The following is a 13,736-nucleotide window of genomic DNA, read 5'->3' on the forward strand; positions in this document are numbered from 1 at the left end:
TATTCTTGACTCTAACACCAGAGCCATGTGGCCAAAGCTGCCATATCCTGCCCCTTGTTGTGACTAGAATATGGTCCCCTTATTCTATTACCAGATTTCTGTTTCCAACTCCCTCACTGCCTAAGCTTGGCTGTCCTGGAACTTGCTCTGTAGACTGACACTGAACTCAGAGATCTTCATGGCTCTGTCTCCTAAAATTAAGTTTTCCTCACCAAGAACTTGCTCTTACCCAAGGTGGCCTTGAACTCAGAGATCTGCATGACTGTCTCTTGAATACTGGGATTAAATTCATTCAACACCATGCCTGGTCCTAAACTTAGCTGGGTAGGATCTTGCCAAGGTCATCACTCCCTTAATTCAATGTAATAACCTTGATGCAGGATTCAACTCCATTTCATTTCCTGGTGCCCCTTTAATACTCAAGCCATGTATTTATATTTTTCCTTTCTAAGCCTGTTATCCTTATTCAAACTGATCTTCATGAGACTTAACCAGAGAGCAAAGTCTATTTCTGAGGCTTCCTTTAACAATGAAATTAATCTGAGTCTCTTCACCTTAGTCTCAGGCAAACTCTTCAGACAAAGGCAAAAGGCCGTGCTCTTCACCAAAATACCACAAAAAGTCTCTAGGTCACATACTGAAGTTCTCCACTGAAACCTCTTGGGCCAGATCTGTACAGTTCAAATCACTCACAGAAACAAAGTCTACCGTATTACTACTAGGATGGCTCATTAAGTCCCACATAAAACATTTCCATGGCTGTCTTAGTCAGGGTTTCCATTCCTGAACAAACATCATGACCAAGAAGCAAGTTGGGGAGGAAAGGGTTTATTCAGCTTACACTTCCACATTGCTGTTCATTACCAAAGGAAGTCAGGACTGGAACTCAAGCAGATCAGGAAGTAGGAGCTGATGCAGAGGCCGTGGAGGGATGTTACTTACTGGTTTACTTCCCTTGGATTGCTCAGCTTGCTCTCTTATAGAACCCAAGACCACCACCCACAATGGGCTGGATCCTCCCGCCTTGATCACGAGTTGAGAAAATCCCTTACAGCTGGATCTCATGAAGGCATTTTCTCAACTGAGGCTTCTTTCTCTGTGATAACTTGAGTTGTGTCAAGTTGGAACACAAAACCAGCCAGTACAATAGCTTTCCAAATCCAAAGTCCCCAAATCCACATTCTTCCAAACAAAAGCATGATCAGTCCTATATCAGCAATATCCCTTTCCCTGGTACCAACTTCTGTCTTAGTTTGGATTTTACTGCTGTGAACATGAAAGATAGAGAAGTTTTAAGGTTGCCCCCCTAGACAAAAGTTTAGAGCAGAAGAAAAAACTGGTTGGGCCCTGAAATTGCAATTATACCAGCTGGTTTGGCAACTCTCTCCCAGGAACTAGCTGACCATAAATCTAGATTAAAATCTTAGAGAACAATCTTGAGAAGCAGGAAGCTTCTCCCAGGAACTAGCGGACCATAAAGTTAAACAATCTTGAGAAACAGAGTTTCTCCTTGTGATTTTTCACTGGTATTCTCCACACTTTCAGGTGATGCCATCCCTGCCCCTTGGGTTGTGGTTTCTTCCTTTAAATACCTCTTCTCCCAGCCTCTCAGGGTCGAACTCCTCTGCCCCTGGGTGGGATATGAGTCTCGACCCCAGTGCACTGGTTCCTATCGATAAACCTCATGTGATTACAACAAGGTCTTGTGTGAGTTCTTGGGGGGGGGGGTCACGTCATCCCGAGACTTGAGTGAGGGTCTCCCCACTCTGGGGGGTCTTTCAAACAGATATCATGACCAAGCCAACGCTCATACAAACAACATTTAATTGGGAAGTCTTACAGGTTCAGAACTTCAGTCCATTATCATCATGGCAGGTGCATAGCAGTGTCCAGACAGGCATGGTACAGCAGCTGAGAGTTCTACATCTTCATCCAAAGGCAACAGAAAAAGACTAGCATCCAGGCAGCTAGGAAGAGGGTCTTAAAGTCCAGGCCCACAGTGACACACCTACTCTAAGGCTACACCTCCAAATAGTGCCACTCCCTGGGCCAAACATACTCAAACCACTACACCAGGCATAGTGGTCCAATCCTGTCATCCCTGTATTGAGAGGCTAAAAATAGGAGGACTATAGTGAAGGCCAACCTGAGCTACATATCATAACCCTGCCTCCTGTATTAAAAGATAAAGCATTATGCTTCCAAAATTCTTGACAATTTACCTTTTTTATAATGTAGAAAATTCTTAAACTTCAAATGATTAAAAAAAAGTCCTGATAAACTATACGAACTGCAATTTTCATTATTTCGTTCGGCTATTAACCATAGAAAGAGATGAATTACAAAGTGGAAGATGGGGCCAGGAAAAAGGCACTTACCAAATAAGTATAAAGACCAAAGTTTGGATCATCAGAAACCATGTAAAAGCCAGGCTAACCTGGCAGCCACTCATGGCAACCACACAGGGAACAGAGAGAATCAATCGCCAGAACAAGCTGGCTGGCTAGTCTAACCAATCAGTGAGTTCCAGGTTCAACTAGATGTGAAAAGTGATAGAGAAATAACCAAGACATCAACTCTGGGCCTCCACATATGCAGGCACACACAGGCAAGAATGCAGACACTAGGGCTGGAGAGATGGCTCGGTGGTTAAGAGCACTGGCTGCTCTTCCAGAGGTCCTGAGTTCAATTCCCACCAACCACATGGTGGCTCACAATCATCTGTAATGGGGATCAGATGCCCTCTTCTGGTGTGTCTGAAGGCAGCTATAGCGTACTCATATAAATAAGTTATTCTTTAAAAAACAAAACCAAACAAAAAAGAATGCAAACACTAGTATATACACATGTGAACACCCACATGTGGATGCATGCATGCACTGTACATACACATATGCACATATAATATACCAAAAATGAATAAAAAGTAATTTGGAGATTGGGCATGGTGGCATAAGCTTTTAATCCTAGCATCTGGACAGCTAAAGAAGTTAGATCTATATGAATATTATGCTAGCCTCATCTACATACAGTTCCCTCAGAAGCCTTATAGGGGTGACATTCAGCTGCTGGCTCGGAGAGACATACCTTACACCTTAGACCATGGCCAAATTCATCTGTAACTTTGGGGAGAAGGTACTGTTGATGGTGGCCACTGCCGTAACTTACTTGAAGCCTGCCTGGACTGGCCACATTTTGGCACTAAGCCAAGGTTGAGCTGGTTCCTCAACCCCTGGTGAAATCCCTACAGCTATTCAGAGTGTTAAAAAAATAATTCACGGGCTGGAGAGATGGCTCAGCGGTTAAGAGCACCTGACTGCTCTTCCAGAGGTCATGAGTTCAATTCCCAGCAACCACATGGTGGTTCACAACCATCTGTAAAGAGATCCGATGCCCTCTTCTGGTGTATCTGAAGACAGCTACAGTGTACTTATATATAATAAATAAATAAATCTTTAAAAAAAAAAAATAATTCACAGTGCTGAAACTGGTAGCCTCAAACACCTTACAGTTAAGGAAGCTGGGCTGAATGGTTTGGTGGCTACTGAGGTGTGGATGTGGTTTTTATATCGGAGAGATCATAGGCAAACATGGCATTGTTGGCTATGATGTTTGAAGATCAATCTTTAACTTCCAATTTGAGTTCTTATTTGAATGTTTTTGGACCATGTGTAATGAGACTGCTATCTGAATAAAAAACTAGCTATGGAATTAAAAAAACGAAAAACAAACAAACAAACAAAAAACCCTCAAAGACATGAGAAAATAAGAGTTGGTTGGTTTGTTTGTTTTTCTGGTGGTAGGAAGGAACAGGGTCTTGCCAGGCTGGTCTACACAGCAAATCTCTTCTCCCTGAATCAAACCTTTAAAGACATTGATTCACATTCAGAATCTGCTACTTACTTGTTAAAGCTGGGTAAAACAAGACCTCAGAAGAAAAGGAATTAGAGCAGCTTTAAAAAAATGGCATAGTACACACACACACACACACACACACACACACACACACACACACACACACACACACACACACTCTCTCTCTCTCTCCTGTGCTCCCAACTCCAGACTTCTTTGTATAACTTTCTTCTTAGTCTCCCGGACTCTCTAACATTCATACCACAAACACATGCAGGTAGAATGAAGGCGTCATTTGCCCATCCAGAGATTTCTGTGGCAGTACATACAAGGAAGATATCTAAAATTACAGGCAACAAATGCTACTTCATTAGCTAATGACCCTTCTCTTCCTAAGTAATAAATGCCTCTGGTGGCATCCGAGATAGGGTCCCACTAGTTAGCCCAAGCTGGACTGAAATTTATTCTCCTCCAGACTCAGCCTGGTATTGGGATAACAGACATGCACTGCTTCAGCTGATTCCTGAATGCCACTGTAGCTGCAAATTCACTTCTTCATTACTTTAACCTTAATCCCCTCTACCTATTTTAGTTTCTCTCAATGCAGGATACATTAGCTCAACAATAACAACAAGAATTAGTTGGGCTTTTCTAACTACCTTCTCATCTTAACAATTCAAAGGACCTCACCAAGATTCATATTTAATTCTTCTGCTAAACAAAAATATCTTATATAACTTCAAAATGTTAGAAATACAAAATAAGCCATTATCAATTATTTTCGTCCAGTTTTAAGGTATGACTGGCAAGTAAAGGTGACGTAACAGTATCGTATTTGCTATACCTATGAACTGTGGCATAAGTTAAACTAACCACTATCATACCCCACATATACATTTGAGATCTATTTTCCCAGTCGTTGCAACAGTCCAATCAACACACTGATATAAAATCATGATGCTACCCTAAAGAACTACAGAACTCACTCTAAGATTCAAACTGCTGCTGTGACACTTTCTCTCCCTTTGTCTAGAGGCTAGACATCTGCTTCTCAACGTGTGGGTTGTGACCCCTTAGGGGCCAGATTCCTGCACAGTAGATATTTACATTACAATTCATAACAGTAACAAAATTACAGTCATCAAGTAGCAATAGAGTAACTTCATGGTTGGGGATCAGCACAACATGAGGGTTGCAGCATTAGGAAGGTTGAGGACCACTGCTAGCATCTCTCCTCCTCTAGTCCCTGCAGCTCTCTGACACTCTACAGCCTGCTAGCCTGCCTGTAAAGGAATTCGTCTTTAAACACCTATACAACACATATATTTTATACTCTTATAAACTGGTTTATACTACTATAATTATGTAGGTATTTTATATGTAGATATATAATCAAAAAGATTGAGAAAAAATTAAAACATAATGAGCTTATGTTTTGATTTACTTTATAAATTGTGGCATTTGCCAGCATAACCCTGGAAATATGACTAGCATGCATTGGTGGTCTGAATGGCTGAAAGCTTATTTTAAAATAAAAGCTCTTCTCACATAGCTTAACCACTGACATTTGTTCCTAGTAGAGCCTTCCTTACATATTCCTATTCAAACCTATCTTTCAAATTCTTGAAGCTCTTACAAAGCTCTTATTTAACTTTTTTTTTTTTTTTTGCAGTGTTGGGGATCAAACCTAGGCCCTTACAAATGCTAGACTAGGGCTCTACTGCTGAGCCACAATCCTAGCACATCTAAGCAATCCTTAGTGCTGGGTAGGATTCATTAATTCACGCATTCAAAGGCTAAACTAGCTATATGAGTCAACTAGCTAACTTTTAATGTTATGATATGAGCCTAACCAAGGTAAAAATATTATGTACATATTTTATGTGCATATGCATATCTCTAATTTCATGTGAAGAACATGAATATATAAGATTCCAAGTAAAATACAGCAAATGCCTTACTGATCCTGATGAGCCAGTGAATATATTACAAAGAACCCTCAAACAAACTAAAGACTAAATCAAGTATCCTTTTTTTAATGTAACAAAAAAACCAAAAGTAAGAGACCACATTAAACACTTTGCCCAAGTACAAAAAAATGCAGTGGACACTAGTCTTTACAAAGCGTGACAATTTCAAAGAACCTTCACTATCAAAGCCAAACAGTCAAGCATTGCTCGAGTCTGCTGTACAACAGCACCACCAGGTGGTTGCTTACGCGATCTTCAATCAAGCACCTTCCATAAGGGAACTGGGGGCAATCCAGTGCACCTGCTGATACCTCTGAAAGAAGAAATTAAACTCCTCCGAAGTTCTATCTAATGATAACCATCTACTCTGTTTTCATCCTATGAGCAATACAAAAGTCACTTTTCTATTTAACAACTTTTCAAATGTCTCAAAATAACAATAAGTCTCTCAATTCTTCTCTTAACCTAAATACCCAAACAACTTTCTCCAGTGTGGTTTAATTTCATTAACATTACAACTTTAAAGATGTAATGCAAACATAAATTTTAAATTAATTTTTAAGTTACAATAATTTGTAAGCTACACATCCAGATCTCCATTTTAATATTGCTAAATGTCTTCATACATAAGTCTGAAGAAAAATTAACTGATTATACACTAACAAGAAATGGATTTTAACATTTAAAAATGTTTCCTACGCATTACCTTCAGCAAACACAAGTTTTCATTTTTCAATCTCCAGCACAAATGACCCATATTTTAAAGAACTACTTTAAGAGCAGCTCTAAGTGTTTTCAACAGTATAATCACTGGTATTCTGGCAAACCTTGAGGTCCCAAGCTCATAACAAGCCTATACAGGTGTAGTTTAATTTCATTAACATGTGCACACGTGTATACACATACACGCAACTGTGGTAAAAAAAAAAACTATAACTCATATTGCCCATATAACTACCCTCTAGTTGAAAATGAATGATTTCTAACACAAGAGTTTTAATTTTGTTTCCATTCCAATCAATGAAACAATATTATGCCTGTATTTAAATATTTTCATGGTAAAAATAGATCAAAAGTAGATCTTTAGTTATTCACATCAGTAAGATAAAGGTTAGTTTATAAACTCAATATTTATCCTTACTACTGCTAGTTTCAGACATGCTATTTCCCATCAGTATCTGACAAAGAAACATCACGTTAACTGACAGTGGACACCTGAGTCCTACCTGTGTAACTACTCAAATCATACTTGAGCCTTTTATAAACTGGAAGGAAAGAATTGAAAAGGAAATTTAAGTTAACAGTCTGTTCCATACAGAAACAATAGGTCATAATAAGACTCATACTGAAAGAACGAACAGAAAATTCTGTGCCACTTTATATTTTGGTCTACTGAACTTTAGAACTATGGTGAGCAGAATGGGTCTGTTATACAAACAATATTACATCCTCAGAGTTTTGCAAATTACAAATAGAAAACAATTTGTTCATTTACAATTTAACTGAAAGATATTCTGCATAAATAAAACTTCCAGATAAGTCATTCTCATCTTACTAGGCAGCAAAGAATTTTATATTTTACTTAAGAACATTTTCTTTAACAAAAATTTATTGTTTTCTTTTAAGAGGGGGTGGAACTAGATTAATTCATTGCTTAGCATATAGGAATTCCTTCTTGAGTTCCATCCTTATCCATGAGAAAACAAAACAGCAACATCAAAAACCTGGTGAGAATAAAACTCTTTCCTACAGGTTAGTACAATCTGAGCACAGCTTGCACAGCAGTCCTTTTATGCTCCAACCTCACTTTTCTTATGTCTGCCTATTGACAACACTGTGCTTCCCACACTTATGGGGGAAACTCAGTGTAGTCTACAGGCTCCTAAATACAAAATGCATACATTTTCTGGCATATGGCTACTTGGGTCTTTTTTCTTCCTCTTGGCTTTTCCATAGCTGGTTTTCAAATGATTAAAGTTACTAATACAAAAATTACAACAAAATAGGCTATTGATACTGCAATGGAGTTTTTAAGAACTCTGTTTCTGAGCCACAAAACATCTTCCCTTAGAAAATTAGCCTTAGCATAAATTGTGCAGTGCAGTTTCTGGCTTCTTTTCTACTGGAATCAGAATCAACCTGCTTCATTCTAGCTTTTTCTATTCTTCATACAATATTATCTTCCCCTAGATAACCTAATAGCATACTCACATACTCTGCCCAGTCAATACCAAGAACTTTAGGAACAAAGGAAAGTGATAAAAGCAGGCTGATGTGGTAGTTATCTACCTACTCACAGAGGCAGAGGCAAGAGAGTCACGTGTTCAAAGCCAGCCTGGCTACAAAGTGGGACCCCTGTCTCAAAATAAAAAGAAAAGAAAAAGCCACAATCTCACTGTGGTCTAATTTTATGTGAAATGTAGAGAGAGTGAAATGATAATAATTATACTAACTGAAAACAATGACTTGTATTTTTATGACAAAGAAATGCTGATGAAGCAAATCTGTTTCTATATGTGAGGATACTCAATAGTACAGCACAAATATATAATTTTCTCCTGGCAACTTAAGAGCCTAATACCAGAGAATTTCTAAAAACACTGGAGAATTTCCAACAGCATCAGGAATATTAATAAACATGATTGCATTTCAAAATTCTAGATTATATATACATATGTGTTAAATATATATAACAAATTACAAAATTATACCTATTCTACTTTGTTATCAATTATTAGTAACAAAGTATCGCTTTAGTACTTCTGCCTAAAAGAAATAAAAATCTGCTTCCCCTGAAAAGTTCCTACAGCTCAAGTTTAACAGAAACTTTAAGTCATCATTTTAAAAAAACATGAGATGACATTTGAATAATAAAAATTAATACTTCCAATTTTTCCTAGTAAAGATGAGAATTTTTAAAGCATTTAAATAATTAGCCCCATTGGTCTATAAAACTTAAATTAAAATTACCACTTTATATATACTAGATGGTTATGTCGAACTGACTTGAAGAATTTCTTCTCTAAGGAAGAAAGTAAATAAGGAAAATTATCTGGTCTCAGGAATTAGGGGTAGTTATCCTACAAAGTTAGCATCTTTGCTGCACATATAACCCAAAGGTACCCAACTAACTCACCTCCATTTTGCAACCTAAAACACATAATAGAAATCACGGAAATAAAACTATTCAAGATGGTAAAACCTTCTGGTGGCACCTGTAACCAATCATACAACACTCAGGTCACCAAGTGGCTAGGAAGATCACGGACAAATATGGTACTTCATTTACCTCTATGTAAAATAGGGTGGATTTTCAGAATTTCTGGAAATTTGCCATTGGTAAAAGCTATATAAAATTAAATATTTTATCCATACCTTGCTTTGATTCCAAACCTTCTGGTTGTTTGTTCTCTCTCAGGGATGAAGTAGAATCTACACAGGTATCTTGCCTAAGCAATAAAAATAAAAACTTTTAAAATAGTATTCAATCATTTAATGTCCAAGTTCTTAGAATTATGTTAGGTGCCAGGGAGACAATGAATTCCCAGCTCCAGGGTATAATTTAGTACTAGGGAGACTCAGAACCATGTATACATATGTCAGAAGAAGCAATTATAAACTCGTTCTTAATTTATACAATGTACTTCTTTGCAAAATCAAGGGGAAAACCTAGGGGAACTCGGAGACAATTTTTTTCTCCCAAAGCGCTGTAGGGTAGCTGATGGAGGAAATCATAACTCACAGCAGTATCCGATAATCTTTCCGTCTTCACAGTTAAACGTAATGGGCATTTTAACATTCAAATCACTTTATATTCATCTAATTTCATACCTCAAATCCTTTGGTGTCTACTATACATGGAAAGTACATTTGATATGTAATATACATGTGTAATCAAAGTAAACAGATTAAGTGTAAGAGCGGCAAGAAGTCTCAGCACACCGGCAGCAGAGCTGCACAGAGCTGTACCATCTCAGTGCTCCTTCTCAGTGTCAAGAGGAAATCTGCGAATACTCAGGCGAGATAAGCAATGACTTCTCAAGATAACCTTAGTTCCCTCTGAGAACTTTATCCCTGTCCTGTTGCTAGTCACAAGCCTATCTCATCCAGTTAAGAGTAACGAGTCTTTCAAGTAACCTAAGACTAAAATGGAATTGCAAATATTTCTTTGCCAAGTTTATTCTTTACAACCAATGTACTTGGCAACTATATGTTTATTTTGTATTTTAAAAAAATCACTAATACAAACCCAAGTTCAAGGACTATAAGATCATGTCCTTGGAGCCAGGCAGGGTGATGTACATCAGTAATTCTACCACACAGGAAAAGGAAACAGAAATAGCAATATCCATCTTAAGAAATTCATTTGGCTTTGGTACTAATAATAATTTCTGTGAGTTCTGTAGTTCCCTGACTCCACTTTTTAGTGTTTATTTGCTATCTAATGTCACCTACTCAGAGTTTATTCTTTCATTTCACTACAATGACTAGCATGTCCCAAGAAGGGTATCAAAAATTCTCCAGGTAATCCAGGGACAAAATACAGAGCTTACTAGGAATACAGTTAAAATGTTCTACCTCAAGCATTCCAGAAAACTCCAATATTATATACTCTGAACACTGATCAACATTTAAAGAAACATATGCTCTATGTATCCTCAAATGGTATATAATTATTTATCTACACACACCTGCACCTAAAATCACAAAAAGTATGCACTTTGTACCAAAATATGACAGTCTTCCATTAAATGCTGTAATTTTAGTGTTAGGTATCAGTTAAAATGAGCTAATATCAATGTACTCCAAACTATCAGCAACACAGGACAATATAGTACCACTAGTAAAAGGCATATAGGACATATATCAGACTCCAAAGACAACACAACAAAATCTGTGCAATCCAGCTGAGAATGTGTAGCCTCTGTTACCACAGAGCATCAAACAAAACCATCACGAAAATGAGTGATGCTTTTTAGTAAGGTGAGTTCAATGTCAATTATTATAAAATACAAAAGGCTATTGGAAATATTTCACGTCAAAGGAATCTAAAAAGCCATGGCAATTATATATAATAGTTGGCCTGACTGGAGGGGGAGTAAAGGCCAAACACAGAGTTAAATCAAAAAAGAAACTGAAATACTGATGGTAAGCTGAATAAAGGCCTTTTGTAAAAGCTAAGTTTTCTGAAACTGATACTTGTGGTTATAGAAAGACGATGTTTGTTCTTTTGAAAAAACAATGTAGCATTTAGGAATAATGTGTCACATCATACTGTGACTTAAGCCTCAAATGTTTACTCACACAGAAAAAACTGCACAGGTAGGGCCTGAGAGACAGTGTAATAGGTAAAGGTGTTTGCCACCCAAGCCTGACAGTCTGAGTTCAATCCCTGGAACCAATGTAAACAGAGGAGAGGAAAGACTTGTCCTCTGACGTCCACATGTGTGCAGGCATGGACTCATCAGGCACATACACAATAATATTAAAGTTTTCCAAAGTAAGCATACATATATACATACATAGTGTGTAAAAGGATCAAATGCTAATAAGTAAATCTAGACATAGGCTATAAAGATTTCTCCTTTACTAGTCTGATTTTTACAATGTATTAAGACTAAAATTACTTCCAAATAAAATGTTTAAGTAAAAATGCAATAAAAACTGATCAAAGCCCCGTAAATATCCTTCAGCTAAGTTTCTATAAAGATTATCTACTGTTATAAACAATTTATTTGCATGTATAAAATTCTACTTTAAGTTAGGTTTGATCAGGCTGTTGAAGTCACAAAACAGAATTTCTAGAAGTAGGCACAGCACGCCACCCTGTGGCAGAAAAATGAAAAGACACAATTTTTTTCAGTCCAAAAGTAGCTTTTGAATGATTTAAAATTTAAAAATCAAAATTAAACAGGGGATGGTGACACAGAACCCAGTTCTCAAAGAGGCAGGGAAAGATCTCTAAGTTTGAGATCAGCCTGAACTACAGAGACCTTGTCTAAAAATACACAAGCAACCAACCAGAGCTTCCAAGGACTAAACCACTATCGAAAGACTATACCTGGACTGACCCAGGACTCCAACTGCATATGTAGCAGAGAATAGCCTTGTTGGGGCACCAGTGGAAGGGGAAGCCCTTGGTCCTGCCAAGGTTGGACCCCCAGTGCAGGTGAATATGGGGGGCAGTAAGGGGGGTGTATGGGAGGAATACCCTTATGGGGGAGGATGAGGGGAGGGGATGGGGGCTTATGGACAGGAAACAAGGAAGGGGAATAACCTTTGAAATGTAAGTAAAGAAATATATCTAATAAAAAAAAATTTTTAAATGACAAATTTAAACTCCCCCCCACCACTCAAAAAAAGAACAGCTGAAGTCTTTAAGGTCCCTGAAAATGGCTACGGTATACAAAAAGCAAAAATAAAAATAAAGAAATCAAATCATAATAGAAAACAATAAAATATTAAAATGCCTTCAATTGAGGAAGACATGTAGATAGTACATAAACAAAACAACTGGAATCCAGCATCTTTTGTTAATAGCAAAATACACATTAAAACTGCAATGTAATACACTGCACATATTAGGAAGGCTAAAAGCAAAACGACCAACAAATGGAACTCTCAATGTTGACAAGCAAGGACACAGAAATGACACAGCAATCCTGATCCTACATGCTTCCTTTAATAACAAAATAACAGGTTTGTTAGCACAAAAGCTTGCATTTAAATGTTACTTAGGGCTTTGTTTAAAATCATTAAAAATGAGAAACCACCTTATGCCCTCATTAGTTTTTTTATCATTGCCATAACAAATCACGAGAAAGCTGATGGTTCAGAGAGCATAAATTTGCTGGGTGCAGTGGCACACACCTTTGACCCCTCACACAACAGGCAGAGGCTGATGGATCTCTGTGAGTCTGAGGCCAGCCTGCTCTACAGAGCAAGTTCCAGGACAGCCAGGTCTATTATACAGAGAAACCTTGTCTCAAAACAACAACAAATACCCATAAAGTGTTTATGTGAGGTATGAATCTTGCTGGACTACAATCGAAAGGATCTGGAGGGCTAGATAAGGATCCATTTTCTGTTTTCTAGGTGTTGGACAGATCCATGCTCCTTCAAGTTGTCGAGCCAAAATTTGTTTCCTTGTTTAAAAAGCCTCAACCTTTGATATCATGTTTTTCTTACTCTTCTTTCTCTCTTCAACTTTTAAGAAGGGTTCAGATGATTACAGCAGGTCCACAAGGATAATCTAGGATAAGAACCCTCTCAAAGTCCTTAATCTAACATCTAAAGCCTATTTACTTTGCTGTATAAAGCATTATATTCTCGTGGTTTGGAGACTAATGTGTGAATGCTACTGCGAAGCCATTATTCTAAAGTACTTGCCTGGGGAATTAAAAGCTGAGTCACCCACAGAATGACGGACTAATGACTCAGCAATGAGAAGAAACTGCTACAATTCAAAACATGTTTGAGTCCCAAATACACTTCGGTAATAAAGCCAGCCTCAAAACACTATGTACGGAGCTAAAGAAATGATTCAGGGATTAGTAAATTAGTGCTCATTGTTCTATGAGGTACCAGAGTTCAGACAGAGCATCCTCATCAGTCTTGCAAAGTGGCAATCAAATGTAACCTTCAAACACTGTACAAAGAAGCAAAACAACCAAATTTTTTTAACAAAGCTTTTCCAAGTAACAAGTCAAGTTTTATCTCTACTGCATCCCTTCCACAAAAGTTACCAACATTCAATCCTACCTAACCAAAGGGAAGCTCATTTCCATCCACTTTTCCCACATAATATACTTCACAGAGTCAAGAGTTAACACATGCCAGTTCTTTCTCAGGCCTATGATTCTCTGAAAATATGTTGCATTAAATCACTGCTTGCAAGTCAAGTTTTTGTAA

General features: G+C 37.7%; 1 protein-coding gene across 14 annotated transcripts in view; it reads right to left on the reverse strand.

Moving 5' to 3' along the window:
* Nucleotides 1-13,736, reverse strand: part of Caap1 (caspase activity and apoptosis inhibitor 1) — a 101,057-nt gene that overhangs the window by 59,621 nt on the left and 27,700 nt on the right. For all 14 annotated transcript variants that reach the window (XR_005504518.2, XR_010066459.1, XR_010066458.1 and 11 more), the window contains one exon: nt 9,201-9,274. Coding sequence is in view for 3 of the 14 variants with exons in the window: in XM_063288234.1 (XP_063144304.1) it covers nt 9,201-9,274 (74 nt within the window). In the remaining 11 variants the exon portion in view is untranslated. The remainder of the gene's footprint in view (nt 1-9,200; nt 9,275-13,736) is intronic.

This window comes from Rattus norvegicus, chromosome 5 (genome assembly GCF_036323735.1).
Source record: "Rattus norvegicus strain BN/NHsdMcwi chromosome 5, GRCr8, whole genome shotgun sequence".
Lineage (NCBI taxonomy): Eukaryota > Metazoa > Chordata > Mammalia > Rodentia > Muridae > Rattus > Rattus norvegicus.